The following is a 22,193-nucleotide window of genomic DNA, read 5'->3' as shown; positions in this document are numbered from 1 at the left end:
TGGGATTTTGGGGGGTCTGGGCAGGGACAGGGCTGGGCTGGGTGATCCTGGTGGGTCCCTCCAGCTCAGGCATCCTGTGATTGGATGAAAACCTTCAGAAGTAAAGAGAAGACAGATTCACCTCGCTGTTGTCAGCTGGAGAGCAGCTGTCTGTTCCTTGGGAACATGAGCACAGTTCCTTCCAGGGAAAATCCGATGGAATGAGAGGGCAGCAACGACCACAGAATTATTTCACTGCAGTCTCCTCTGGTCCAGGCCCAGGTTCTGCTGTGTGTGCCCAGCCTGGTGCTCAAGTATCTGTCCCTTGGTCCTGATGTCTCATCTCCTCCCTCTGCTCTTCCCGTGCCTCTGGCTGCAGGGAGGCTTCGTAAGGAAAATGCAGGATGCTCAGTGAGGAGCAAGAGCTTGGCCTGAAGGCTCACAGGGTTTAGTTTTTCTCCTGCACAGCTCTGATGCCTCCCTGTCACCCACAAACCAACCAGCGTGTCCCCCAGCCCTGCTGCATATCCCACAGGCACAGAGTCCCTGCTGCCCGCCGTCAGGGCAGCTCTTGGGGTCATGTCCCCTCCCTGGGACAGTGTCTGACAGGAGTTCCAGTGCTCAGAACACTGCCACCAACTCCTGGGACAGTGTCTGACAAGAGTTCCAGTCCACCTCCTCCAGGGACAGTGTTTGACAAAGAGTTCCAGTGCTCAGAATGCTGCCACCACCTCCAGGGACAGTGTCTGACAGGAGTTCCAGTCTCAGAACGCTGCCACCTCCTCCTGGGATAGTGTCTGACAGGAGTTCCAGTGCTCAGAACGCTGCCACCACCTCCAGGGACAGTGTCTGACAGGAGTTCCAGTGCTCAGAACGCTGCCACCACCTCCAGGGACAGTGTCTGACAGGAGTTCAGTGCTCAGAACGCTGCCATCTCCTGGGACAGTGTCTGACAGGAGTTCAGTGCTCAGAACGCTGCCACCTCCTCCTGGGACAGTGTCTGATAAAGAGTTCCAGTGTCCAGAACACTGCCACCACCTCCAGGGACAGTGTCTGACAGGGGTTCCAGTGCTCAGAACGTTGTCACCACCTCCAGGGACAGTATCTGACGGGAGTTCCAGTGCTCAGAACGCTGCCACCTCCTCCAGGACAGTGTCTGACAGGAGTTCCAGTGCTCAGAACGCTGCCACCTCCTCCAGGGACAGTGTCTGACAGGAGTTCCAGAGCTCAGAACACTGCCACCTCCTCCAGGGACAGTGTCTGACAGGGGTTTCAGTGCTCAGAATGCTGCCACCTCCTCCAGGACCAGCTCTGCGCCCCCTCTGACCCGCAGCACGTGGATGCCGGAGTTGGAGCTGGCGCAGAGCAGTGTGGAGCTGTCGCAGGCGGCCAGCGAGGCCAGCGAGCCCGAGCCCTCGAGGCACAGCGTGGCCAGGCAGGCTGCAAGGGAAGGGACAAGGGAGGGATGCTGGGTTTGCTGAGGTGGGGCAGGGACACACCAATCTCCCAGCTCTGCTGCCTGGATCCACCCATCCAACACCTTGGGATATGCCCCTGCTAGAGATTCACCCCCGTGCATTGCCCAGTCAGGCCGTGGCTGAGGGATCCAGACTGGGGTCAGGCTCTGCCCCTTCCCAGAGGAAGCAGAGCTGGATGGACCCAGAGCCCCCACTGGGCAGAGCTGCAGGGTGAGCCTGGAGCCATTTCCAACCTACCTTTTTCTCCCAAATTTCTTACAGTTTTCCTACACTCACCACATGGTTTTGATGAATCTCCAAACGGGAAAGAGAAATAAGATTTACAATATCCAGCGCCACATGAGCCTGTCTGTTTGTGTCTGTTATTAAACTCCCTGAGACAATTTGTGCAGAGACCCCAACCTCAGGCTGAGCTGCAAACAGAGCTGCACTTGGCCTGGACCCACAGGCAGCTGCCTCTCCTGGTGACCTGCACCCTTCCCAGAGCAGCTGGATCATGGCTCACCCAGCTGGGAAGGCAGGAGGATCAAAGCTGCTGCCAGCCCCACAGCCACCCTGCGTGCACAGGCAGCAGGCAAAGGAACAGGTAAGAGAACAGAAGGTCCTTCTCTGCAGGAGAGCCCCAGGTTTCTATTTTCATCCCATCTTAAATAAGTTCCCTTGGAGAGGGGCTTAGCCCTGGGGAGTGTCTAATGCTGTGAACCTGAACAGCTCCCAGGAGGTCTCTGCCTGCAGCACAAGGGTTACTAAGAACCTGCTGCCATGGCAGGGCTTGGCAGGCAAACAAACCCCTTTGTGTCCAACTCAGGGAGGGACTCGCCCTCACCACCAGGTTTAACCCCAAAATGCCCACGATTTCCCTTCAAGAGGACAACCAGAATAAGGGTGTTGGCTGACCATCCCTCTGCCCTCCAGTACAAATTCTATTCCTTACAACTGTCTACTTGTTGTACCTGCAGAAATCTCTGGAGTTCCCCTGTTCTTTTTTCTTTTTATCATTGTCCTTTCATAGCTTAACTTGGATGTATCTTTAAAAGCTGCCTGGTAATTGTTCCTTTTAGCTGAGGGAAGATCCCTGTCATCTCCAATGTGCAACTCCGTGTTTGTTGAGCTCTGTGCTTGCTCTGGGCCATTTCCTGCCCTGCAGCTGGCTTGGAGCAAACTCCAGAGATTGCAGCAGTCACCCTGCCCATCACCACGGGGAGACAGAACTGAGGGAACTGGGTTTGTACCCAGGATAAAGGAACGTGGCGTGGGCAGGAGCCTCCCCTACCTGCAGTGTCCTGGTCCCAGACCTTCACCGTGCTGTCGCTGGAGGATGTGGCAATGCTGGGGGCGAGTGCAGGGCCCCGGGGCAGGAAGACACACGCGGTGGTGGTCTGGAAATGCCCTTTGTACTCACACACTCGGCCCCTGGTCTGCCTCAGGTCCCAGAGCTGCAGGAAACAGGCAGTGGTAGAGCCCCAGCTCTGCCAGCACAGAGATGTTTTACCGAGACAGGAAGGTGGGTTGGGATAAAAGAGCTCCTCAAAAATCCTCAGAGTGCCATGGCTACTGCCCTTGTCCCTGCTCATGCTCACAGCCCTGGAGAACATCAAAGCTCAAAGGATTTTCAGCACTGGTGACTGAGCACATGGCCACACCCATTAGGGCCAACAAGATAAGACATGTCCAGCCTGCTCCCATCCTCAGCCCTGCCCACCCTGGGATGGGATAGGTTCATCCTCTTGATCCTCACCCACAGGGCTGCAAACCTGCAGGACTGAATCCCTGGTTTGGAAACACTTGGAGCAAGGGATCCCTTACAGGCTTTCTGCAAGAACCTTGTGTTCTTCAATGGCATCCATTGTTTTCTCCCTCTGTGTTTTACTGAAATGAAATTCCAGACTGGTTTGAGGTACAAGGAACCTTAAAGACCACCTTGTTTCAACTCCCTGCCATGGCCACTCACTAGATCAGGGTGCTTCAAGCCCCATCCAACCTGGCCTTGGACACTTGTAGGGATGGAGCAAATCCCAGTGATTTATTCAGGAAGAATAACTGCTGATATTCCCCGAGCAAAACTTCCCAAAGGGAAAGGCAGGAAGACACCAGGCCAAGGGCGAGGCAGTGGGAGCACGCAGACCCTGGAGCAGGGATGGGCTGCTCTGTCTGCCTGCAGTGCACGTGGCAGGGGAGGGAGCAGCAGCCCAGGCCTCGCTGCCCGGCACTCACCGTGGCCTCGGCGCCGTGGCCGGCGCAGCCGCTGCTGCTGCTGAGGCAGTACCGCCCGTCCTGGCTCACGTCACAGCACGTCTGGATGTGCTGCTTGGCGGGGAACGTGTGGGCCACCTGCAGCTCCCGGCTGTCCCACACCCTGCAGGGAACAGCAGAGGGCAGGGGACCCTGAGGCATCAGCACCACGATGGTTTCCCTCTGTGCCCTCTGGCACGGTGCCCACAGCTCTGCCCTGGCTGCTCCCAAACTCTCCCTGCATCCCTGCTTTTATCCATGCTGGGTCACTCTCCAGCTTTCTGCCTCACAAATTCTTTTCACTCGCAGTCACCGCCCAGTGCTGCTCCCAGCCCCTGTCCCTGGCTGGAGGTCACACCCCAAGGCCCAGGTGAGCTGGCAGGTGGCTTTTAGCCACACCAGCAGGGCTCATGACAACCAACCCCACGACAGCCCCACGCGCTTCAGGCTGTACCTCCCTGCTCTCTGTCCACAGGGAGAATTTACCTGGTGGTTTTATCCTCTGAGGTTTGGATGACATAAGGCTCCCCAGGAACCCAGCACAGGTGTGTGACCTGTTGAAAGGGAAGGATGAGCAGAAGCCACCTCTGTGTGCAGCCTAGGCTGTGTCTGTCTGAGGATGGAACCACTGAACTCCCATCCTCCCCCTCCCACTCCTGAGCTGGGAGCTGGAAATGTTGGATGAAGAATTTTTCTGCTCCCCTGCCAGGTCCAGTGCCAGTGGGGTTGCTGGGGGTGACTGAGGCTGGGAGGTGCCAGCAGCAGGACACAGAGCCATGGGAGCAAGGACAGCAGCAGGGGGGATATCCACACCAGCTCTGGGCTGGTACAGGAGGGAATGCAGCCCCACCGCACAGGGCTTGTTTACCCAGGAGAAAAGGAGACTCAGGGGGATCTTCCAGCTCTCCACAACTCCCTGACAGAAGGGTGCAGCCAGGTGGGGGTCAGGTTCTGCTCACAGGGAACAGGCAATGAAAATAAATTGCCTCAAGTTGTGCAAGGGAAGTTTAGGTTGGATATTGGGGAAAATTTCTTTGCTGAAAGGCTGGTCAGGCCCAGGCACAGGCTGCCCAGAGCAGTGGTGGAGTCACCATCCCTGGAGGGATTTAAAAGCCATGTAGATGTGGCACCTGGGGACATGAGTGACATGTGGCAGTGTTGGGAGAATGGCTGGACTCTGTCTTAGAGGTCTTTTCCAACCTCAGTGATTCCATGACTCTGTGTGCTTCCAAACAGCTCTGAGTTGGAGCACTGATAAATTGCCAGGAGTCCTTTGGTACCTTTGTGCTCCTGGGTTTGTTGTTACCTGGAGAAGAATAACCAGCCTCAAGCTGAGCCTGCCCAGGTGCACCGTGTCCCAAAGGCTCCCAGAAAATTCGCTCTGCACAGCTTCACATGTGAAATAACCATGTAGGCAGGGAGATGGGTAATGGGATGGGATTTGAGGAACCAGCAGATCCTACCAGATTCCTGGAGATTGCAGCTCTGCCCAGACACTCCCCGGTCTCGGTGTCCCACTTGCACACGGTGTTGTCCCGGGAGCCCGTGCACAGCTGGGAGGCATCTGCAACCACAAGTTGGCATCAAAACAAGGCAGGAAACACTGTCAGCCAGTCCCTGGGGACTGGGAGCTTGTCATCCCTCACCTGGGCTCACAGCCAGTCCAGTAACAACCAGGTCATGTCCTGGGAAGTGCTGGCTTGGCCCTGAAGTCCCGTGAAGCTCCCACATCATCACTGTCTTGTCCCGGGATGCGCTGAAGACTCTGTTGGAGTCAAGGGCTGAGGTGACCTGCCAAGGACCAGAAGGAGAAGCTGCTCATCCTCCCACCCAGTTCACAGGGAGTGTTGGAATCTGCAGGTATTGATTCCGAGATTGTAGAAAGTCTCTGTCTTTCAGCCCCGCTGCCAAAGCAGAAGCCATAATTTGTCTGTGCTGTTCCAAGGTTGTTTATTCTGTTTATCTCTAACATGTTCTGCTGCCCTGCCGCAGCTCTGTCCTGCAGGGCAGCGTGTGGGGCTCTGCCCTCAGTGGGATGGTACAAACATTAAATACCACAAACTACCTGTGCTGGATTTACAATAACGTGCCAATATCTGTCACCTACGTTGGACAGTGTGTCCCCAGCCTGAACCAACAGAAAAATGCCAACACCACAGTGAAACATGGAGGGCATGAAGAAGGAGAAAAAGGACAAGGCACATCCAATTTCCTCCATCTTGTCCCCTTTGGACCCCTAATCTAGAAACCTAAAATTTTACTTTTGCACCTGTGCCACACTTAATTATTAATCATATCAAACACTCAGAGCTTGTAATTCATCCTGTAAGATTGAAAACTCTTTTCCATGGACAGAGATCACAGACAGTGTCTCTGGGGGCTCTGTCCAGGGGGGTTCCTGACCCCTGCCAGGGTCCCAGACCTGCCAGGGCAGCCAGAGGGAAGCCCTGGATTCCCACAAGGGAGAGCACAACTCTGCTGCTGTCCTGCCACAGCCCAGCACATGCAGGAACATGACTGGGGAGAACCTGGCCTCTCAACTCTGTTCCTTGTCCCCTGAGAGCCAGGGATGGTGGATGGGTGCTCTCAGGTCCTGTTCTTAGAAACCATTCCTTTTATAGGAAAAGCGTCCTCACAAACCCAAATGAGCCCAGTGCACAGTTGTTTTGAGCACTGAAGTGAATAAAACCCTTTGTCTTTGCAGTACCCAGAGCCCAGGGGACCCACTGGGGCTGTCCCCTGCGGAGGTGTGCTGGCCACACCACGCACAGCTACAGCCCCTCTGCACGTCTGCTCTCCCAGAAGCCTGCTTGGCTTTGTCATCCCAATCCCAGAAAGGAAATTAAAGCCCTGCTATTCCCAGAATATGCCAGCTATGGCACGTGGCATGGGTATTCCCAGAATATATCAGCCAGGCATGGCTGATTTATGGAATAATGTCAAGTCTAGCAGAATGAAGCCTGAAGAAAAGTGAATGGCATCTCTGCATCAAAAGCTTAACCTCATAATTCATCCTGAGCTTTTGCTATACAGTCTCTTGGAGGGGAAGACAAGCTCACATCTAAACCTCCTGCAGCCCTATTTAGTCTGAATGCAACACTCCATGCTGCTTCCAAAAGTACCTGTTGGGACCTTGGGAAAAACCTAATGTGTTCTGATCACAGAATCATGAATTGTTAAGTTTGGAAAGGATCTTTAAGGTCAACAAGCCCAACGTCCCCAGCTGGATACCAGGAATACCCTGATCCCATCTTTCTTGTGGATGACAAACCAGTGCTCCATCCTCCCTGGCTCCCCAGCTCTCACCTTGGTGACCTCACGCTCGTGGCCAGTGAAGCGGCGCAGGGCAGCCCCCGACCTCCAGCTGGACACAGCCACGCTCTGCAGGGACAGGGACAGGGACAGGGACAGGGGTCAGCATGAGAGCAGGGCAGGGAGGATATGTCATACCAATATTGTGCACAGTCCACAGGACAGGGAACAGGTTCCTCTGCTTTTCAGCTCCTAGAGCATGCACAACTGTCCTTAAAGACAGGTGACGTAAGAGTCAGTCTGGCGATCCCAAGCCTGGGTGGGAGCATTTGATATGATATGAGCTCTGGAGAGGTTGCAAAATCTGATTCCATGTGCTTCACCCTAAGCTCATTTTTCCTTTCTAAATCCAGGGACTGGCATAGCTACCCTCTACAGGAATGTTCAAAGTTCACATTTCAACCTTACTTTTGAAGCTGTTGATGTATTTTCCTGTCCCAGGGGATACCTACCTTATCCCTTCCTCCTGACACACACAGGTCTGGCTGGAGAGCAGCCACAGAGGTGACAGCGTCGGTGTGAGCAGGGCTGTGCTTCTGGGAGGCACTGGCAGGTCCCGTCTGTCCCACGGTGCCATCAGCCCTGCAGAGGAACAGGGACAGCAGTGGGAGCTGCAGGGGCTGGGGGGAGAGGTCAGGGGCCATTCCCTGCCACCTCCAGCATCTTCTGACATGACATCTGTCTTGGGAAGCCAGAGAGAGGCTGTGAGTGAGATGGAGCAGACCTATCCCAGCTCCAGAGCTGCTGAATATTTAATTGTCGCTCACTCTGTGCTGGCACAAAGAAGAAAAGAGATTTGACCTCACCAGCCTCCACACTCACATGCATCAGGCTCTGCTGCTCTTTGCTGCGACACCTCCCTGGCCCCCAGCTGCCACCCTGTGCTGCCCTCCAGGCACAGATCCCTCTCCCTGCTGCCAGGGACTGAATTATCTCATCCTGGTGACAGGCTCTGAGGACACAACAAAGCAGTTTGGGTATTTGGGCCGAAGAGCCACTCCTGAAGCTGTTCCCCCTCAGAGCTCTGCCTCAGCCATCACAGAGCACAACCACTGGCCATGGTTATGTGCTTGACCATTCCTGTGAGTGACACTTGGGATTTCAGTCCCCCCAAAAAGCTGAGCAGGCTTTATAAGTGATGATTAGAAATTAAAATCTGGTTCAAACATCCAGTAATGAAACTAAACCGCTGTGCTTGCCATATTTTCTGCTCATTTGTGCTCTCTTCACTCTCACACCTGGTTTATTAACAAGACTGATCTCCCAGCGTTGCTTTACCTGTATTTGGTGGTGTGGAAGCTGATTTTACTCTGCAGTTTCCCCATAGTCCTGGCAACCAGTGGTGGGTGTCACATCAGCACCTCGGGCACCTGCTGTGGGGACACGGCCTGTGGGTGAGGGGACACGGCACCAGCAGGGATCCAGAGGGGTTTCTGTTTGTCACACATACAGGATAAGCTGCTGGTAACGTGTTATCTACATCCTGCTCCGTTCAGACTAAGGAGAAAACCTCAGAGGAGGGGACATCTGGAGGTCCTGAATGGAACCTTTAGCTTACAGCAGAGCCAGCAGCAGGGTGAGGTCACTGGCACCTCACACTCAGCTTAAAAATGCCCAAGCTTGGTGAGGCCACAACAGAGATGGAATTGCTGCCTGTCATTCTTTACACCTCCTCTTACTCCTGGATCTGGTCTGGACTTCCATACATCCTGGAGATCCCAGGTTTTGGCTTGGTGAAGGCAAACACCTTCAGACTGAAGCTTGTACAGCAACTGGTGGGACCAAGTACAGGCACAGACAGTCCCAGCTCAACTGAGCCAGCCTGGCAATACTTGAAGTGATCTTTCCATGACCTGAGAAACACTTTGGGAAGAGTTTCCATGTCCATATACCAGTCCCAGGCAAGGCAAGACCATGTGGATAACCCAGATGCATTCAGCAAACACCTACTGGCCAGGCTGGGGCCAGGCTGGTCCCTCTCCAGAGGGGTCAGCACAGCCAGACCCTGCAGATCCATCCAGGTGAGGAGCAGCACCTCTCCCCACGTCCTCACAGAGCAGAAACCAGTCTCAGTGACAGTGAATTGTCACAGACAATAAGTGCCTGCTGCTTAGCTCAAGGCACACTAATTGGATTTAGTCTGCTGGCATGCCCATCTTCCATGGCTGTAGCATTTTGCTAATCAAAAGAAGGGAAAAAAACCCCAATCTGCTTTTTCCAGCAAAAAACTGCTTGAAGGTTCTACCCACCAAAAGAAAAAAAAAAAAAAAAAAAAAAAGTGAAAACCAAATCCTTGAAGCACTGAGCAAAAGGTTTCTACAAAATTCCCTTTCTAATTTTACCCTGACAGCCCTTGTGATTAGCAATTAGTAATACCTAGTTAATCTCCTGCTGTTCTATCCATGAGTTTACATATTCCCAAGATGTGAGGAATGATCAATCTCACAGCTGAGGGGCTGTGATAATTTGGCAATTTATTCTTTCAATCAGACTGAGTGCCCCAGTCGTTTCAGTCCCTCAGGAACATGATTTTTCTCTGACAGTGGGAGAACTCTGGAAGTTGCAAAACAAGACTCTAGGAAAAACTAAGGCGGGAATTCTGTGGTTTTAATTCTGATGGTTTCTGTTTCCAACCAGCAGTTAGTTAATGTTCATCCCTACCTGCACAGCAGCTCTCAGGGAGCTGCCCAAGGCCAGGGGAGGCTGCAGGGAAAGTGGAGCTTTGTCCTGTGTCTCACTGTTCTCCTGCCTCTTCCTCACTGCAAGAAGGAGCAGATTTTCCTGCATCCTGGATGAGAACAGTGCTCAGGCAGGATGTTAATCCAAGGTTTTGCTGTCTGTATCCCAACACACATTTATCCATCAGCTGCTCCACCATAAAGCTCTAAAAACTCAAGGATCCTACAACAACTGATCCACACCAAGCTTCACCAGCCTGAGTTTCATGCTGGAGAATGCCCTTATCCTCCCTTCCCCCCAAATGCATCGCTTGACAGAAATCAAACACCTTTTTTACTGAATTACTTTTGAAAAATAAGCCATGCTGCTGCCTCCACCTGTCCAGGCTCTGCAGTGAAACCTGTACCGTGGCATAGGGAATGGCAACAACCACAGCAGCAGCACAGGGACCCCAGCAGGGCTGCCCCATCCTTACAGGGAAATAAGCATCCCTTCGAGGAGGGCGTTTGGCTTTGGGGAGAATGGGGGACATCCCGGGTTCCTGGAGCTGGGTGTGACCCCACAGTGGTGCTGGCAGGTCTCTGTGGATGGGGGTGACCCTGTGGGGTTAACTGGGAGCATCCTGAGTCTCTATACGTGGGGGTAACCTTGTGAGGGTTAAATGGGATCATCCTGGGTCCCTGTGATGGGAGTGACCCTGGGGGGTTAAATGGGATCATCCCGGGTCCCTGTGATGGAAGTGACCCTGGGGGGTTAAATGGGATCATCCCGGGTCCCTCTGATGGGGGTGACCCTGTGGGGTTAAATGGGATCATCCCAGGTCCCTGTGATGGGGGTGACCCTGTGGGGTTAACTGGGAGCATCCTGGGTCCCTTGGGATGGGGGTGTCCCTGTGAGGGTCGAGGAGAGCATTTCAGGTCCCTGTGATGGGGGAAGCCCTGTGAGGGTCAATGGGAGCACGCCGAGTGCCTGTGATGGGGGTGACCCTGTGGGGTTAACTGGGAGCATCCTGGGTCCCTTGGGATGGGGGTGTCCCTGTGAGGGTCAGTGGGAGCACCCCAGGTCCCGGTGAAGGGGTGTCCCTGTGAGGGTCAAGGAGAGCACGGTAATGGGGGTGTCCCTGTGAGGGTCAGTGGGAGCACCCCGGGTCCCAGTGATGGGGGTGACCCTGTGGGGTTAACTGGGAGCATCCTGGGTCCCTTGGGATGGGGGTGTCCCTGTGAGGGTCAGTGGGAGCACCCCAGGTCCCGGTGAAGGGGTGTCCCTGTGAGGGTCAAGGAGAGCACGGTAATGGGGGTGTCCCTGTGAGGGTCAATGGGAGCACCCCGGGTCCCAGTGATGGGGGTGTCCCTGTGAGGGTCAAGGAGAGCACCCCAGGTCCCAGTGATGGGGTGGCCCTATGGGGTTAAATGGGAGCATCCCGGGTCCCTATGAGGGGGTTGACCCTGTGCGGTTAACTGGGAGCATCCTGGGTCTCTTGGTCCCTTCATTAAAAGTCAATGGGATTTTGGCTCCTGATTCTCATTACTTCTTTTGAAAGTCTCCCCTTTTGTCCTTCCACTACAGACCACAGATGAAAGCAAGAGCTTTTCTGTTTGAGACAGGCAGCAGCCCCTTCAGTTATGGCTGACCAGAAAAAGCAAGTGTTTTCACTCCTGCCTGGACTTGGGGTTTTCAATTTGCAAAGTATTGATTGGGCAATGGGTAATAACCAAATTATAGCAGAGCCAGCAGGACCAATCAATCTCTTCTCAGATATAAATGTGACCTCTCTCACCAGCTGCAACCTGGAAGGTTTGGAAGCCTTTCATGATAAAGCAGTAAATATTTATTTGTTCAAGCACTGGTATGAAACATGAAGACCTGTGAGGGTCAGTGGGAGCACGGTAATGGGGGTGTCCCTGTGAGGGTCAGTGGGAGCACCCTGGGTCCCGGTGATGGGGGTGTCCCTGTGAGGGTCAATGGGCCTGTGAGGGTCAAGGAGAGCCCGGTAATGGGGGTGTCCCTGTGAGGGTCAATGGGAGCACCCCGGGTCCCAGTGATGGGGGTGTCCCTGTGAGGGTCAGTGGGAGCACCCCAGGTCCCGGTGAAGGGGTGTCCCTGTGAGGGTCAGTGGGAGCACAGTGATGGGGGTGTCCCTGTGAGGGTCAGTGGGAGCACCCCGGGTCCCGGTGATGGGGTGTCCCTGTGAGGGTCAATGGGAGCACGGTAATGGGGGTGTCCCTGTGAGGGTCAGTGGCAGCACCCCGGGTCCCTGTGATGGGGGTGTCCCTGTGAGGGTCAAGGAGAGCACCCAGGTCCCAGTGATGGGGGTGTCCCTGTGAGGGTCAAGGAGAGCACGGTAATGGGGGTGTCCCTGTGAGGGTCAATGGGAGCACCCCGGGTCCCGGTGATGGGGTGTCCCTGTGAGGGTCAGTGGGAGCACAGTAATGGGGGTGTCCCTGTGAGGGTCAGTGGGAGCACGCCGGGGGAAGGTTTGTGGAGGAAGGTTTGTCTGCGCCCCCGCGCTGGGGCAGCCCCGCGGCCCGGCCCGGCCCGGCCCCGCCGCGCACTCACCCTCAGCGGCCCCGGCGCCGTCCCGCCCGTCCCGCCCGTGCTGCCGCTGCTGCCGCCGCTGCCGGCGGGGCCGGGGCGGAGCCGGGAGCGCCGAGCCGGGCGGGGCCGCCGCCCCCGCGGCAGGTGCGGGCACAGCATGGCCCGGGCCGAGCGGCTGCGGGTGAGTGCCGGACCCCGGCCCGGCCCGGCTGAGGGGAGCCCGGGCTGGGGGGGCAGAGGGGCCGTGCGGGTCTGGGGAGTTCCGGCGGGATGGGGGTGCGGGTGCGCCGGGGGCTGTAAGGGCTGCTGGATGGGGATGGGCGTCCCTGCGGGAATATGGGGCTCCCTGGGAGTGTGTGTGGGTCCCGGCGGGGGTGTGGGGCCACAGGGAGTGTCTGTGGGTCCCGGCGGGGTGAGGGGGTCTGTGGGGTCCCTGGGGGTGTGTAGGGCCCCTGGTGGGGTGTGTACGGGGTCCCTGGAGGTTTGTAGGGTCCCTGGTGGGGTGTGTGGGGTCCCTGGTGGAGTGTGGGGTCTGTGGGGTCCCTGGGGGTGTGTGGGACCCCCGGTGGGGTGTGGGGGGTCCCTGGGGGTGTGTGGGGTCCCTGGTAGGGTGTGTGGGGTCCCTGGTGGGGTGTGGGGTCCCTGGGGGTGTGTGGGGTCCCTGGGGGTGTGTGGAGGGTCCATGGGTGTGTGGGAGGCCCCTGGGGGTGTGTGGGACCCCCGGTGGGGTGTGGGGTCCCTGCAGGGTGTGTGTGGCCCTTGGGGGTCTCTGTGGGGTCCCTGGTGGGGTGTGTGGGGCCCTTGAGGGTCTGTGTGGGGCCCTTGAGGGTCTGTGTGGGGCCCTTGAGGGTCTGTGTGGGGCCCTTGGGGGTGTGTGGGGCCCCTGGGGGTGTGTGGGGCCCTTGGGGGTCTGTGTGGGGTCCCTGGGGGTGTGTGTGACCGCGGTTGTCCCCGCAGGGTGTGGTTCCCACGGGAACTGGGTGCTCTAAAGGAGCCCCAGGCGGGAGTGGGCCCACCCAAGGATGGGGACAGGGCTCTGCGAGGGGCTCCTGGCAGGTCTGGAGCGGTGTGGGGTTGTTCAGGGGTCCCCCGTGGGATGGGGGCTGTCTGTGGGGTGGTGCAGGGAGCGGGGAGGTGTGAGTGTGGGGAGGCTGCCGGGCTCGGGGCCGTCCAGACCCGCATCCATCTCCCGCTGCTCCGTGTCCCAGAACAAGCTGGTGGAGCGCTGCGAGCGGATCCAGCTGCAGAGTGCGGCCATCGCCCGGCACGTGGACGAGGTGCTGCCTGCCAAAGACCAGGGCGTCCTGGTGAGTCCCTGCGGCTGGCCCTGCCTGCCCCCTGCTCTCCATTCCCGGCGTGGAAATGGAATGCCAGGGTGTGCCTGGAATTCCTGCTTCATTTGCCTAGAAAATGTGTACAGACAATGGCGTGAGTGTAAAACAATCAAACATCCTACTAAGATCAGTGCCTTAGAATTCCTAGGTTTAGTTTATTTTATTTGTTCCTTGCTGTCACTAAGGATGAGGACAAAAGACAGTGATAGAATCATAGAATTCCAAACTGGTTTGGGTTGGAAAGAACCTTAAAGACCGAACAGTTCCATCCCTCTACCATAGGCAGGGACACCTCCCCCTATCCCAGGTTGCTCCTAGTTTCATCCAGCCTGGCCTTGGACACTTCCAGGGATTCAGGGGCAGCCACAGCTCCTCTAGGCACCCCGTGCCAGGGACTCACCACCCTTGCAAGGAAAATTTCTTCCCAATATCCCATCTAACCCCGCCCTCTGGCAGTGGGAAGTCATCCCTCTTGTCCTGTCTCTCCAGGCTCTTGTCCCAAGTCCCTCTCCAGCTGTCCTGGAGCCTCTTTAGGCACTGGAAGGGGCAGTAAGTTCTCCCTGGTGTCTTTCCTTCAGGCTGAGAACCCCCACCTGTCTCAGCCTATTCTGTTTCTCACCCACAGAGAATCTATGGAGATTTGCTGAGGGACAGGACTCTGGTCCCTCGTGGGTTGTCACTTAGGTACCGGGGCTGGCTGAGGAGGCAGTGGGCAGGTTTGGGACTGGTATGGTGCAGGTGCTGCGACCTGGGCTCAGTTAACAGCGTAACAGCAATGGCTGAGCCCCAGGAGCGTGGGCAGAAGCTGCTGGGGCTCCCCTCAGGGCTGGAGCACGGCTGATGCTCTGCTGTGTCCTTGCCGTGGCAGAGCGCGGCCAGCGCGGCGCGGGAGCTGGTGGTCCAGAGGCTGCTCCTGGTGGGGAAGGCCTGTGAGAACGAGGAGCAGCGGCTGCTGGAGAGGGTGCACGCCGAGGAGGAGCGGGTGCACCAGAGCATCCTCACCCAGCAGGTGCACTGGACAGAGGCTCTGCACAAGCTGGGTGCCCTCCGCACCTATCTGGTGGACATGATCACCAACCTGGATGACCAGGGCCTGCTGGTGAGTACTGTGGGTCAGACAGCCAAGAGTGACCTGCACTTCTTGTTATGGCACTTAAATGCAGTGTTCAGCAGCTGCTGTGCTGACAGCAGGGAGGCAGAGGTGAACAGCTCATAAAGAATTCACAGGATTCACAGAATCACTAGGTTGGAAGAGGCCTTAAAGATAGAGTCCAACTCAGCCCAAACACCTCAACTAAGCCATGACATCGAGTGCCACATCCAGGCTTTGTTTAAATACATCCAGGGATGGTGACTCCACTACCTGCCCAGGAAGGCCATTTGCAGACCTTTGCAGGTCTGGCTCAGGGAATCTCCTCAACCTGCTCCTGATAGTCTGCTGTGGTTTCTGGTGGTTCCTAGAGCATCTGCTCTGCCTGATCCTGCTCTTGCTTGCAATGAGGTCCAGAATCACCCAGGTTCAGGTCTCCAAGCTCTGGGCTTGCAGTTGCCCTTAGGCTCTGGGTTGTGAGCTGCTCTTAAAACAGCTAGTTGTGCCACCAGTTTTCTAGTGTCTAGTTTAATCAAAACTGACCCTTGGAAACACCTGCAGCTCTTCTGGAAAGTCCCCAGTGTTGTCTGCCTTAGCCCTGTTAGGGATATTTACCATGCCAAGCAGTCTGTGCTTCCCCTTGCTCAGTTCCTTCTCTGGTTATTGAATCATCTGGGTTCACCCAAGTGATTCCTCTCATTTTATGTGTGAGCAGGACCTCTGCCTCCCCTCCACCACCATGCTCAGTCTCTGCTTCCCACGTGTAAATTTGTGAGGAGGGGAAGAGCAGCTCAGCTTGGAAAACAGACCTAATCCCACGGGAAGAGGGCAGATGCTCCTTTGGTGGGAAAGGCAGTTCCTATCCTGCCCCAGCACCTCAGTATGCTGGGCTGTAGCTGCACCATAAAGAGGAGAGGTTGGAGGCCAGGACCCATCAGCTGCCTGTGGCAGAGAACAGCCACACCCTCAGTTTCTCCTTTTGGAAGGGAATTGGGAGTTCATGTGTTTTCCACCTTGGGCTGTCAATATTGGTACTTGTGCCTATCTGGATTCAACACATGCCATGCCACTGGAAAGCTGAAGGCATGCAAAGTGCACTGCTTAGATTTGAGCAGGGATCAGGTATTTCCTTATCACTGTGCTGTACCTTGAGAATGCCTCATGCCCAGCAAGTACAGAAACAAGTGGGACTGACCATGAGGTGACCTGACTCTTGGCTGAGTCCCTCTGCAGCCTCCCTCCTTTGCTGAAAGCCCTGGGGCTGTTTGCTGGGAGCACAGGCTGTTCCTGCAGCCTGCCCTAGTGGGGTGAGGACACAGAGGGAACAGCAGACAGTGTCCCAGCCACAATGTATTGCCTTCAGCCATTCCCACTCATTTTCTGAAGTGGGAAGTGCTGCAGCTGGTGAAAATGGATATTGGATGCTCCTGCTGCTCCCCAGGGCTGGGGTTGGGATGAGGGGTGGCTTCTCTGGGTCAGGAAGGGGAACACTGCACCCCAGGTCGTGGGTTTGCTGTGTTTGGGGTGTCTTCTGTGGGGATTTAAGCTCTGATGACTCTTTCTCTCCTTGTCCCCAGCGTGCAGAACAAGAGATCTTTGAGAGGTCAGTACCCAGCTGCTCCTGGTCCTTTCCCTGACCCTGCTCCAAGCTTTTCCTGCTCCACACCTGCATCCCCTTGCTTATGGGAGAACTTCTGCAGCTTTCTTTTTTCCTTCTGCAGAAAACCACAGGGCTTGCTGGGGGATGGAGCAGGCCTGTGCCAGGCTGTTGGCAGGAGGTGGGATGGTCTGTGCTCCATGTAGGGGGTGGCTGGCACAGCATGTCCCAGCTCTGCATGGGCAGGGAGAGCCAGGTGCAGGTCTCAGTGTTGCCAACAGCCCTGTCACTGACACCACTGACACTGGGCTGCCCTTCCTGAGGAAGCACCTTGGTAGCTGTGTTTTTGTTTAATCTATTTCACTTTATTTAAGTATTTTATTTCTGTGGCTGCTGTGAGGGTGCTGGCCCTGGCTGCACTGCGCTGCCCAGAGGGTCTGTGGGGCTTTTGGGCCTGTGGAGAGTATGGAATGTGCCACAGCACATCCCCAGCAGCCTGTGCCACAGCCTGTCTTCACAACCAGGAGTTCTGTGCAGACTGCAGGCCACAGGAGCCAGCAAACCCCTGGCTCTGTGCTGGGTGAAACCTCTGTGCCCAGACTGTGGGGCTCTGGCAATAGAGGGAAATCTGATTCTCTGCCTGTTCATTGTGCTCCCCTGGTACCCTGATGGCTGCTCTCAGACACATTTATTTACCCTGTGTCTGCTGAGTGAGGAGCTGTTGACTCAGGCTGCTGGGATGTGTTTTACAACACTGCAGCCCTTTCACCAGGAACTGTAAGCAGAGCCAACTGAAAGTATCACTCAGGGTGAGAGGTGGCCCAGACTCCCCTGCTGTAGTCTCTCTGCAGCCAGAGCTCCTGTTTAACCTCTGCCATACCTCCCTGTGATCTTTTAAACACCTCCCAGCACAATAAATCATTGTATTTTGAAACAACTCCTGTTTTCCTTTGCTAGGACGGAGGTGGCAGAAGGAATCTTGGAGCCACAGGAGTCCCTGAAGTTAAACTTTAATCAGACCTGTGTTCAGAGTCCACTGCTGCATCGACTGTGGGCCTGTGCTGTGCTCTGCTGCCTCACAGGTCAGTGTCTTGCTCAGATCTTTCATGCTCCAGGGATTCCTGCACCCTCACTCGTGTTGTGCCCAGAGAAGCACCTTCATGCTGTGTCCAAACTTCCTCACGCTGTGTCCTGCCCCTCTGCTCTCCAGCCCCTGCTCGTTTCTTGGAGCCCATTTAAGGAGGCAGCAGCAGCTGTGGGAGGTGTAGGGGGTGCACTGGGGGCTCCAAGCAGGTTGTGGCTCAGGGAAGAACTGGAGTTTGAAAAGACTGTGTGTTCTATCAGCTCTGTGGCTTTAACTTTGTGTGGTTTCTTTCGCTGTTTCCTGAGTCTCTGGGTGACAGCAGTGAAGCTGATGCTGCTGTGGGAATCTCTGTCACAGAAGTCTCTGTTCACAATGTTTAGCATTGGGCTGCTGGGGACTTTGAGAGGGTGATTTCTTCTGTCGGATGTCTGTGAGACTGCCCAGTGCAGGGGGCAGGGAGTAGATGGAGCAGGGTTCTGGTCACAAGCTGAGGTTGTGGCTGTGCACAAGCTGGTGGTTCTAGAGGTGTTTGTGCTCTGGCTCAGCTCCTGCTGTACAGCTGAGGCTGCACTGGAGGCATTTGCTGGGCCACTGACAGGCTCTGGGACTGGTTTACCTGGTTGGTGCTGGCTGAGTTAAGCAGGGAATGACATTTTTCCCCTGGCTGTGATGTGCTTGAATGGCTGGTTGTGAAATGTTTGCTTTTACTCTGGTTTCAGTCTGTTGTTAGAGTATTTCAAATGCATTTTTTGTTTCTCAGAGATGGCAATATCCTTCATAATTTGCCTTGTGAACAATCCGTAGCGTGTTTTTTCCAAGGCTGCTGTACAAACTTCTGATTTCTGCTCATCTTGCTGTGATTCTGATGAGCTGTTTCCAGTTTTTCCCTGTTTCCAGGCCCATATCCAAAGTCTGCAGTTCAGGCTTTTACTGCTCTCATGGTTTTAAGTATTAGCTTGAGAGTCTATGCCTATCAAGCACTACCATCATGTGTTTATCTCCTGCAAACTCTGGTGTTGCTCTCCCTTTGGGATTGATTTTCCTCTTTGGAATCTGTGAGTGCTGGCAGTTGAGGACAGTTCCCTGCAGGGGGTTGGGACTAGGTGATCTTTAGGGTCCCTTCTGACCCAAATCACTCTGTGACTCTATGCCAGCCCCTGCAGTGGTGCACTGACAGTGACACAGAAACCCAGAATTGTTCAGGTTGGAAAAGACCTCCAAGACCATGCAGTCCAACCTGTGATCACCACCTTGTCACACTGACTGCCAGGTCCAGCCGTGCCTTGGACACCTCTAGGCATGGTCATTCCACCACCTCCCTGGGCAGTCCTTTCCAGTATTTGAAACCCATTCAGTGAAGAAATTCTTCCTGAAAGCATCAGTCAAGCAGGTTTTCAATGTTCAGAGCCATGGAGTCAAGCAGGAGGCCTTTTCCCTAATTTTCTTTGCTGTGACAGAATTTTTGTAAGGATTCCTCTCCCAGCAGTATCCTTGTGAAATGTAATTACTTCAGGGCATTTGATTCTTGTGGTGGGTGTGCCGATGCACTTATTACACAGGAATTTCATTCTGTTTGGGTTTTTTGAGTGTGTGGTTTCATTTCACATGTCATTACTGCATGCTGAGGATGCCTGGTGTATCCTTGTGGATCTCATCAGTCCCCAGGCCATCCTGGACCAAGCCTTACAGATTTAATAGTAACAGCAGTGGTCTGATCTTGCCTTAAGGCCCAGTAATGTGAAGTGTCACTCTGTGGTCCCTTCTCCCAAAGGCAGGTGAGCAGGTGGCTCTCTTGTTTATTTGCTTGAAAACAGAAAATTCCAAGCCTTGATGGCTCACTCCATAACCTCTAAAATACTTGTAAAGCAGCTGCAAAAGGGCCTCTATTTCACTCTCAAAAATAAACGTGATTCCGTTGATGCCTTCACTTGGCATCCAGGCCTTTGTATCACTTCTGTTTGGGGTTGTCAGCTTCTTCCTTACACCAGGAGATGATACAAATCCCCTGGCACCGTTTTGGGACAGATCTGTTAATGGGAACTTGGATTTTTAAAAGCAGCCAGATGTGCTTCATCTCACACAAACGTGCTTCCCAGAGCTGTTAACCAGGGAATTTATTGTCCCAGTATCCCTCATTTCCCAAGGCTACTCTGAGGGATACAGGACACAGAGGAAATAGACTTAGGGGCGAGATGAATTCCCAGTGGAATTATTCATCAGAATTATATGTGAAAATCCAGATTTAATAATGAAAAATCACTTGTGTGAGGGGCAAAATTTGCTGGTCTGAATTACTGCTGTTATTTTGTCAGCACTTCCCCACCCTCAGATGCTCCCCTGGAACTGCAGTTGCACTGCAGAGCAGTGTGGGTGTCACTGGGGTGGTGTTTCACCGTGTGGACCACCAGGATGCAGCCCTAGGTTAGCTGTGTGTGACACAGCAGGAGGTTTAGTGCCCTCCTTCTGCCAGAGGAAGATAAAGTCTGCTGCTGCTGTGTTTTCTATGAATTCAGAGCAGCTTTGGCTTCCTGGAAAGCCGCCCTGCACATCAGCAGCGTGGGCAGCACCAGAACCCTGTGGAGAGCTCAGGTTTGGCTGCTGTGTGGGGAAATAAATCATCAGATGAATGAGGCTGACAGCTCCTGCTGAAGGAAGTGCTGGCTTCAGCTCCTCTTTGGGCTCATTCTTGCTTGCAATAACTCCTACCTGACATACACAGGTGCACGGCACTGATTTGCAAAGGGATTAACAGGGATTAACTGATTCAACCTCTGCTCATCTGCCACGGAGCATTTGGGCAGGTGCAGCCTGAGGAAGCTGTGGAGCACTGCTGCTGCTGGGTGCTGTTTGCTCTTGGAGGGATGCTGACCCGGGTCCTGGAGCAGGCTGGGCTCTGGGATGACGCTCTTGAGGTCATCCTTTGGTTCTTTAAGGGCTCATCGTGCTGCTGGATGCTGAGCAGAGGGTGTTGGGCAATGCTGGTGCCGGCATGACAGGGTAGAGCTGCTGGCAGGGATGGCAGAGCCACTGAGTCACCCCTCCAGCCCTGTTTCCATGGTGATTTAAGACTTAAAATGAAAAAAGTGAGGGTGGGGGAAGGCAGGGCAAGGAGGGGCACCTGCTGGCAGGAACTCAGTTCCCTCAGGAGCAGATGAGTCCGCTGGGCATCAGCCTCACCCCTGCTTCACAATTTAGGGACTGAGGAACACGCCTGCAGTTCCACAGCCTGCAGGCCCACACAAGGGTCTCAGGGGGAAGCATGCAGCCAGGGCAGGGCACCATGATCTTAAGAGATCTTTTCCAGTCTTGACAGTCCTGTAGTCCTGTGATTCCACTATTTTGAAGTGGTGCAGACCCACAGTGGGTTCTGTGTCCTCTGGCCAGCCTGGGCTGCTACTGGCTGGGTTTGTGCAGATGGGAACCCTTTTTTTTCACAGCTAAGCCAGGTCCAGTCACAGCCATGCTCAGCTCAGCCTGGTGCCACCTCCCTGCACTGCTCCCAGCACCTCAGGGTGGGTTGATCAACACCTGAGGCTTTGTAGCAGGAAAGAGATTTCCTTGCCTGGCCCTGTCCAGTCCTGTTTTTCCAGCTTTGCCGGTTTTCTGCACACAGCCCTCCCAGTCTTGCCAGGCTCTTGGCTCCCCTGGCTGGGGGAGGAGCAGCCAGGTCCTGCTTACCCACCGTGGGGCTGGGAAAGGACAGGAACTCGGTTTGGATCTCTCCCAAAAGTGGGGTGAACCAAACTTGCTGCGTTCTGTTTTGTGGGAGGTCAGGCCAGGGTCAGAGGAAGATGAGCTGGGCCTTTATTGTGGAGAGATGTCTGGTAAGTCTGGGCTTTGGTGAGCCTTGTTCTGGCCCTGGCTGAGAGGAGAAGCTGTGGCACCCAGCCTGAGCCCCCAGCACTGTCACCCTGGGGAGCAGAGGGAGCCCCAGGAGCGGTGTGTGAGGAAAAGGTGGTTGCTCTTGTGTTTCTCATGGCCATGACTACCTCAGGTGGTTCAGGTGGTGGCCACTGAGTCAGTGCTCATCACATGGCTTCTCTTGCAGGCTCACAGGAGATTCACATTGATGAGAAAACCCTGAGCCCCCACCTCAGCCTGTCAGAAGACAAGAGAACCCTGACCTTCAGCCCCAAGAAAGCAAAGGTGGACTCGGGCTGCCCTGAGCGGTTTGACCACTGGCCCAACGCTTTGGCCACTGCACCTTTCCACTCAGGGGTCTGTGCCTGGAAGGTCAGCGTGGAGCAGAGCTGTGCCTACAAGCTGGGGGTTTGCTACAGCTCTGTGCCCAGGAAGGGCTCTGCCAACGAAGGCCGCCTGGGCTTCAACGCTGCCTCCTGGGTGTTCTCACGCTATGACAAAGAATTCCGGTTCCTGCACGCGGGGCAGCCCCAGCCCGTGGAGCTGATCAAGGCCCCAGCAGAGATCGGGGTCCTGCTGGACTTTGCAGGGGGGGAGCTGCTCTTCTACGACCCTGACTCCTGTGCCATCCTCTTCTCGCACCGCCAGGCCTTCCTGGAGCCCGTGTACCCTGTCTTTGCCGTGGCACACCAGAGCATCTCGCTGGGCCGTGTGTGACTGCCTGTGCTCTGCAGTGCCCGGGGAAAGGGGCCCGGCAGGGCTGTGGGCTGTGTCCAGGGCCCTTCACACAACATCTGCCTTCACACTACACTTGTTCCTCGCGTGTTTTCTGCAGCTTTCCTCTCGTCCTGGAGCCCACACCCTGTGCTGGGCTGTGGGGTTTGGGAATGCCTAGCTGGGCCAGCTGCTCCTAGGTGAATTGTTTGATTTCTGCCCCACCAAAGGCAGCTTTCCAGTCTCCTGGTAGGCTGGAAAAAAGAGGAGAAATAGTGACAGATATGTATGGAGACGT

General features: G+C 55.2%; 2 protein-coding genes across 10 annotated transcripts; one reads left to right on the top strand and one right to left on the bottom strand.

The window, feature by feature from the left end:
* Positions 1-936: 936 nt before the first annotated feature.
* WDR31 (WD repeat domain 31) lies at positions 937-12,319 on the bottom strand. 9 transcript variants are annotated; one of them, XM_072936802.1, is made up of 11 exons: positions 12,237-12,289; positions 9,663-9,760; positions 8,280-8,374; positions 7,454-7,583; positions 6,996-7,070; positions 5,336-5,480; positions 5,153-5,253; positions 4,176-4,243; positions 3,672-3,813; positions 2,731-2,893; positions 939-1,419 (listed from the first exon to the last, which is right to left on the bottom strand). In XM_072936802.1, exons 3-11 carry the CDS (start codon positions 8,324-8,326, stop codon positions 1,259-1,261), a joined length of 1,032 nt encoding a protein of 343 aa, XP_072792903.1. In that variant the 5' UTR covers positions 8,327-8,374; positions 9,663-9,760; positions 12,237-12,289; the 3' UTR covers positions 939-1,258. The 9 variants fall into 9 exon arrangements, with proteins under 9 accessions (XP_072792901.1, XP_030142192.4, XP_072792902.1 ...); XM_072936796.1 differs by having other exon boundaries at positions 1,277-2,926; XM_030286332.4 differs by lacking the exons at positions 9,663-9,760; positions 12,237-12,289 and having other exon boundaries at positions 938-1,419; positions 8,280-8,347.
* On the top strand, positions 12,262-21,989 carry BSPRY (B-box and SPRY domain containing). The gene is made up of 6 exons (XM_072936803.1): positions 12,262-12,396; positions 13,424-13,522; positions 14,418-14,648; positions 16,217-16,242; positions 17,194-17,318; positions 21,369-21,989. Exons 1-6 carry the CDS (start codon positions 12,373-12,375, stop codon positions 21,896-21,898), a joined length of 1,035 nt encoding a protein of 344 aa, XP_072792904.1. The 5' UTR covers positions 12,262-12,372; the 3' UTR covers positions 21,899-21,989.
* The last annotated feature ends 204 nt before the right edge of the window (positions 21,990-22,193 follow it).

The sequence above is a fragment of the Taeniopygia guttata genome, chromosome 17 (genome assembly GCF_048771995.1).
Source record: "Taeniopygia guttata chromosome 17, bTaeGut7.mat, whole genome shotgun sequence".
Classification (NCBI taxonomy): domain Eukaryota; kingdom Metazoa; phylum Chordata; class Aves; order Passeriformes; family Estrildidae; genus Taeniopygia; species Taeniopygia guttata.
Note: the sequence above shows the minus strand (reverse complement) of the source record. Positions and strands in the feature narration are given on the sequence as shown.

Coding starts and splice junctions, on each gene's coding strand:
- WDR31 (XM_072936795.1), bottom strand. CDS start 7,645: ATGGCCCCTGACCTCTCCCCCCAGCCCCTGCAGCTCCCACTGCTGTCC. Junction 5,481..6,995: donor ACGAGCGTGAGGTCACCAAG/GTGAGAGCTGGG, acceptor GGTCCTTGGCAG/GTCACCTCAGCCCTTGACTC. Junction 5,254..5,335: donor TGGACTGGCTGTGAGCCCAG/GTGAGGGATGAC, acceptor TTGTGGTTGCAG/ATGCCTCCCAGCTGTGCACG.
- BSPRY (XM_072936803.1), top strand. CDS start 12,373: ATGGCCCGGGCCGAGCGGCTGCGG. Junction 14,649..16,216: donor TGGATGACCAGGGCCTGCTG/GTGAGTACTGTG, acceptor CCTTGTCCCCAG/CGTGCAGAACAAGAGATCTT. Junction 16,243..17,193: donor GAACAAGAGATCTTTGAGAG/GTCAGTACCCAG, acceptor TTCCTTTGCTAG/GACGGAGGTGGCAGAAGGAA.